This window comes from Entelurus aequoreus, linkage group LG12 (genome assembly GCF_033978785.1).
Source record: "Entelurus aequoreus isolate RoL-2023_Sb linkage group LG12, RoL_Eaeq_v1.1, whole genome shotgun sequence".
Lineage (NCBI taxonomy): Eukaryota > Metazoa > Chordata > Actinopteri > Syngnathiformes > Syngnathidae > Entelurus > Entelurus aequoreus.
The window spans coordinates 61,611,191-61,618,262 of record NC_084742.1 but is presented as its reverse complement, the minus strand read 5'-3'; the positions used below and the strand labels follow the sequence as shown (position 1 = coordinate 61,618,262).

The window sequence follows — 7,072 nt, the reverse complement described above, 5'->3', positions numbered from 1 at the left end:
AGTATCGGTGTGTGTATCTATGTGTGTGTGTGTGTGTCGAAGACTGACAGATGAGGGGACGCCGGTCGGGGTCTTGGTCCTTAGGCCAAAGTTGAAGGTTCGAGAAGGAACCTTTGAATGAGTGCTTTCAAGATCGTGGTTCGGATTGGGTTTTAGTGAGGAAGGCGTGGCGGCTGAAACGGGTGTGGCTCCAAAGGTATGGGCGGAGGAAGGAAACGCACCGGTGCTGCAGCATTGAAGTGCAGTGACACATCAGAAAAGTTCCCAGAGAACAACACCTCATTCCTTCCGGACGCCTCGACCTGACAAAGGTAAATCTCTCCCGAGGACAAGATTCTGTCTTTGGTCTTGCTGAACGCCAACATGGCCGCCAACTGTGTGCTGACCGAGGACCAGTTCCTGTGCGGCATCTGCCTGGACGTCTTCATCCAGCCGGTGACGCTCCCGTGCGGACACAACTTCTGCAAGGGCTGCATCGACCTGCACTGGACCATCCAAGGCAAGAACAACTGTCCCACGTGCAAGGTGGTCTTCCCCCAAAAAATGGACCTGCACATCAACATCTTCATCGCCAAGATGGCCGAACAGTTCAAAAAGTCCACGCGGGTTCGCGCTCCGAGCGTCAGGCCGCGCGGAAGCGTCACGTGTGACGTCTGCGTGGTGAACAAAGCGCCGGCGTTAAAGTCCTGCCTGGTGTGCGTGGCGTCCTATTGCGAGGAGCACCTGGAGCCGCACCTGACGGCGTTGCAGCTTAAGCGACACCAGCTGACCGAGCCGGTCCAGAACCTGGAAGGCCGAATGTGCGGGTTGCACGACAAACCTCTGGAGCTCTTCTGCCGGAGCGACCAGACCTGTGTGTGCATGATGTGCTCGCTTTTGGAACATAAGCATCATCAGGTGGTTCCGCTCAAGGAAGAGTGTGACAAGAAGAAGTCGGAGCTGTGGAAGACGGAGGCGGAGCTCGAGCGCTCCATGGACATGAGGCGCAAAAAGGTAGAGGAGTTCAGGCGCGTCGTCAAGTTGAACAGGGACGCCGCGGACAAAGAGCTCGCCCAGGGAAACGACTTCTTCCGTTTTTTGACGCAGTCTGTGGAGAAGGCTCAGGATGAGCTTGTCCGGAACATCGAGGCGAAGCAGAGAAGTATTGAGCATGAAGCCAGCGTTCTGGTCCAAGAGCTGGAGAAGGAAGTCAGCCAGCTGACCAAGAGACAGTCCGAGGTGCGGCAGCTGTCAAATGCTCAAGATCAGCTTCAGTTCCTGCAGAGCATACGCCCGCAACCCTCGCTACGCACCAAAGACTGGACCAAGGTCCAAGTCAGTGCGGAGCCCTTCGAAGGCACATTGAAGACCACTGTGCAGCAGCTGGAGGAGAAGCTCAGTAAACAACTGAAGAGGGTGATGCGGTCCGCCGAGATGAAGCACATGCACCAGTTCGCCGTAGACATTACGCTCGACCCGGAAACGGCGCATCCCGCACTCATCCTGTCCTACGACAAGAGGCAGGTCTATCACGGATCCGTGGACAGAGATCTCCCCAACAACTCCAAGAGATTCAACCCGAGCTGCTGCGTACTCGGAAAGCAGAGCTTCTCTTCGGGAAAGTTCTACTTCGAGGTCCACGTGGAGGGCAAGACCCGGTGGACAGTGGGCGTGGCCAAAGCATCCATCAAGAGGAAGGGCGTTATCGCCATCAGTCCGGAAAACGGCCACTGGGCCATCTGGCTGAAGAACGGCAATGAGTACGCGGCGCTGGAAGGTTCTCCTCGTCCTCTGGCAGTGAAGACCAAGCCCAAGCGCGTGGGAGTCTTCGTGGACTACGATCTGGGTCGGGTCTGCTTTTACGACGTCAACACCGGCGTTCTTATTCACTGCTTTGTCGACTGCTACTTCTCTGAAGAAATCCAGCCGCTCCTCAGCCCCGGACTCAACCACGACAAGCTGAACTCAGCGCCGCTGATACTCGGTTTGGCCAATCACTGACAAGAACTTTAGCTTCAAGGGGCGGGGCAACGTGGTGATTGGCTCGCTTGTTCTTCACCGCTTTCCTGTTTGTTGCAGGCCTCAAACTATGGAACTTTCAACAAAATACAAGTACTAGTACTTTTTAAAATATTTCATTTTGTTTTCTTTGCGTTAATCAGCAACACTATTTCTTCACTTTAGGCCTGTCAGATGTTTTTTATTGGATCTTTTCATAAATCATTTTATTGTTTTGATTTCAGTAATTTTCCTGAACTTGTACAGCACATTGGGGAAGCTTGGACTGTTGTTTTTAGAAGTGCTATGTAAATAAACCGAGACCATGCGATAAGCATGTCACAGTAGCTCCTTTGACTTCCTTCATTTTACTTTATTTTCGGTATTATTCTCAACTTTTCTTGCTTTTTTTTCATCATTTATCTTTTCCGTAAACCACTAATTATGGTTCTTGGGCGCTTTTGTGTGTTTTCGTTACTTTTCGTTTTCTTTTCGGGCCATTTTGTGTTTGGCTTGGTGTTATATATAATTTCGATATCAGCAAAAAACATGTATCGAATGATATCCGGTTGCATCTAAAATCTCCGATACAAGCAGTCGTACAGCGTGTTTTCTTGTGCAAAGTAGTCATTTACAAAGGTTAGGCTATTGGCTCGTAGGAGCTAGCAGTTACACAACAGCCAAGCACACGATAGCACACAAGCTAGACATACATCAAATGTGTCCTTAGTTGAGCATTATCGCTGTCTAAAACACCACATGTGTCAATATAAACAAGTATCAAATAATTATAGTTACATATTACTTATAAGTTTTAAAGGCGTATTAGAAAGTATTCAGTAACAAACGTGTTCGCATCATTTTAATTTTGGTAAAAAATACAATTTAATGTTGGTAAAAATATTATATTTAATGTTTGACTAAAATACAATTTAATGTTGGTAAAACTACACTTTATTTTTGGCATAAAATACAGTGTAATATGGTTAAAAAAAATTAATTTATTGTTAGTAAAGAAAAGTACAAGATAATAATCGGTATAAAATACAATATATATTGGTCTAAAATTTAATATTGGTTAAAAAAAATACAATTTAATGTTGATAAAAAATACAATTTAATGTTGGTATATATTACAATTTATTGTTGGTAAAAAAATACAATTTAATGTTGGTATTAAACACAATTTAGTGTTGAAAAAAACAATTTAATATTGGTTAAAAATATACAAATATTTAATGTTTGAATAAAATATAATTTAATGTTGGTAAAAAAAAAACATTTATTGTTAGCATAAAATACAATGCAATATGGTTAAAAAAAATTTTAATGTTGGTAAAAAAAAAAAAAATTGTTATTGATATTAAATACAATATAAAATAGGTCTAAAATACAATTTAATGTTGGTATAAAATAAATATAATGTTGGTAAAAAATTACAATTGTTATTGGTATTAAATACAATATATTATAGGTCTAAAATACAATCTAATGTTGGTACAAAATAAAATGTATTGTTCGTGAAAAAAATAAAATTTAAGGTTGGTATAAAAAACAATTTAATGTCAGTATAAAATACAATTTAATGTTGGTAAAAAAAATACAATTTAATGTTGGTTAAAAATATATAAATATTTAATGTTTGAATAAAATACAATTTAATGTTGCTAAAAAAATAACATTTATTGTTGGCATAAAATACAATGCAATATGGTGAAAAAAATAAATGTAATGGTAAAAAAAAATAAAAAATGTTATTGGTATTAAATACAATATAACATAGGTCTAAAATACAATTTAATGTTGGTATAAAATAAATGTATTATTGGTAAAAAATTAAAATTGTTATTGGTATAAATACAATATAACATAGGTCTAAAATACAATTTAATGTTGGTATTAAATACAATTTATTGTTAGTGAAAAAAAAAGTAAGGTTGGTATAAAAAACGATTTAATGTCAGTATAAAATATAATTCAATGTTGGTAAAAAAAATTAAAAAAAACAATTTAATGTTGGTTAAAAATATATATATATTTAATGTTTGAATAAAATACAATTTAATGTTGGTAAAAAAAAAAAAAAACATTTATTGTTGGCATAAAATACAATGCAATATGGTTAAAAAAAAATTAATGTTGGTAAAAAGAATTTAAAATGTTATTGGTATTAAATACAATATAACATAGGTCCAAAATACAATTTAATGTTGGTATAAAATAAATGTAATGTTGGTAAAAAAATTAAATTGATATTGGTATTAAATACAATATAACATAGGTCTAAAATACAATTTAATATTGGTATAAAATACAATTTATTGTTAGTGAAAAAAATACAATTAAGGTTGGTATAAAAAACGATTTAATGTCAGTATAAAATACAATTCAATGTTGGTATAAAAGATACTTCTGTGCACTTTGGTTTCATTGACAAAGTTCTTAGACCTGTTAGACCTTAGACTACATCCTCCAAAGCCGCTTGTAATTTCAATGGAAAAAAAAGATGATGAAGTAATATTTGTTCAACTTACTGCGTCATGGTGACCCAAAAAAAAAGAACCCTCCACTTCAAAAGCATCACACTTTCATTAGGTTAGTGTTTTCATTAGACTCATTTCGCTATTGGTATGATTTCTAGTCCAATCATTGCATTTATTCTAATGCACACCTGTGAAGTGAAAACCCTTTCAGGTGACTACCTCTTGAAGCTCATGGAGAGAATGCCAAGAGTGTGCAAAGCAGTAATCCCAGCAAAGGGTGGCTATTATGAAGAAACTAGAATATACAACATGTTTTCAGTTATTTCACCTTTTTTTTTGTTAAGTACATAACTCCACATGTGTTCATTCTTAGTTTTGATGTGACAATCTACAATGTAAATAGTCATGAAAATAAAGAAAGCGCATTGAATGAGAAGGTGCGTCCAAACTTTTGGCCTGTACATTTAGGAGTATATCAAAAACTGACAGTCAGAAGAGGCAGCACACCTCTTCAATCAGTGTTTACCTGACAAACTAAAACAGGTATATCGTGTGTCAGTAGGAATGTTCCCCATTCAGCCCACAAGAATTCCACCTCCAGAGAAAAGATGTTGTAGAGGTTTTTAATGTTTTAGCTGGGCATATGCTAACTTTAGCCCTATTACAACGTCAACAATGACTGTGAAATGTGCATTTTTTGTGGTACATGCTGTGGTAATGTCTCTCCGTCCCCCCTGTCACACACACACATTCTTGTATTTCATACCTTCTTGAGACCTCCGAAAAAATGCCTACTTCTTTAGGACCACGCCGGAAATATGGTAATCGCATGCCTCGAATTACAGCCGGGTCAAACTCGTTTTGCAAAAATAATTAGCGCATGCTTGGCACTTCCGCCGGTTCAAATATGAGTCATTAAATGACTCCCGCCTCCTGGTGGTAGAGGGCGCTAGTGATCCTTCTTGCGACTGCTGGTACTGCAGAAGACCCGTGCAGCAGAAGAAGACAACCGGCAGCAAGAGTGCGCAGCCATTGTTTGCTTGGACTTTTACCATGGAGGATTACATATCTAAAATAAAACAGTTTTCTAAACTGGACTTTCAATCGAAGCAGGAGGTAATACTTAAAAGGAAGCGCATGCTTGGCCATCCCGCAGGCTTCTGGTAAGCGCCGGAGTGACAGGAGGTTTTAAATGAATTAGTGCCCCTGTGGCTATTCAAGGAAATACAGTATAAAGATTTGTATTTACAACATTAATAATATATACAAACTTATTTTATTTTTTTATTTTTTGTTTGTAATTGTTTTTTAATCTTTATTATTTACTTCAAGTTATTACAGTATGTCTCTATATACATATTTATTTATTTTTGTTAATTAATTTTGGCCAAAAGGGGGCGCATTTCAATTTCTGACACACACTTGTTATTACATATGTTGGCCAGAGGGGAAGCACTTAAAATTTTTACACACACTTGTTATTTCATATGTTGGCCGGAGGTGGAGCACTTTTCAAACCGACACCCAGTCTATTTGAAAAATCCCTCCTTTTTGGGACCACCCTCATTTTGATAGATTTCACCACCAGGGGTGCAAATGCGACATTCTCTATTAGATGCAATGGTTTTCCGTATTGGGACCATGATTTATGTACCGTATTTTTCGGAGTATAAGTCGCTCCGGAGTATAAGTCGCACCTGCCGAAAATGCATAATAAAGAAGGGAAAAAACATACATAAGTCGCACTGGAGTATAAGTCGCAAATCTTATACGTCTAGTCTCTTACGTGAATGAGATAAATAATATTATTTGATATTTTACGGTAATGTGTTAATAATTTCACACATAATTCGCTCCTGAGTATAAGTCTATGAAAAAACTATGAAAAAAACTGCGACTTATAGTCCGAAAAATACGGTAATCACTTATTCACCGGTCCTCATATGGAAGGTACTTTTCCTTGTTGATGTCTCAAGAAGGGTAGAAATACAAGAACGCACACACACACCAACTATGGCTGTGGTGCAAGTACCATTACAAAATAGCCACTAAATAAATCCGAAGTTAAATGGTCTGTATTTTATATAGCGCTTTACAATGCCTGGAATGATACCCAAAGCTCTTTATATTATACATCACATTCACACACTGCCATGCAAGGCGCTAACCAAGGATAAAGTTTATTGCCCAAGGACACAACGGCCGTGACTAGGACGACGGAAGCAGGAATTGAACCTGGGACCCTCAAAGTGCTGGCACGGCCGCTCTGTGTTACTTACCACTGACTCAGCACTTGAGTAGTTTTTTCACTAAATACTTACTTACTCTTAAGCTCTTAATGTGTTTATCAGTATCATCCAGTACCATGCTACAAAACCGTGCTCATTGTAGCCATTAATCAGGACTTCCTTGTTTTGATTAAAAATTGGGACAGGTTGTTTTATTCATTTTTTATATATAATATTTTTTGGGATATTGTGGTCCTGAATTATTGTTGATGATCAATTTGAAAGTTTTTTTTATTATTTATTGAGTTTATTTATTTTATTTTATTTTCAAATAAATGGTTTGAATCGGTCATAAAATGTTTCTAGTTTAAATAAAGCTTTTTT

At 38.2% G+C, this 7,072-nt stretch overlaps 1 protein-coding gene across 1 annotated transcript; it reads left to right on the top strand.

The window, feature by feature from the left end:
• The first annotated feature begins 270 nt into the window (after window positions 1–270).
• On the top strand, window positions 271–2,293 carry LOC133662912 (E3 ubiquitin-protein ligase TRIM39-like). Its single transcript, XM_062067105.1, has one exon. It carries the CDS (start codon window positions 364–366, stop codon window positions 1,978–1,980), a length of 1,617 nt encoding a protein of 538 aa, XP_061923089.1. The 5' UTR covers window positions 271–363; the 3' UTR covers window positions 1,981–2,293.
• Window positions 2,294–7,072: the final 4,779 nt, after the last annotated feature.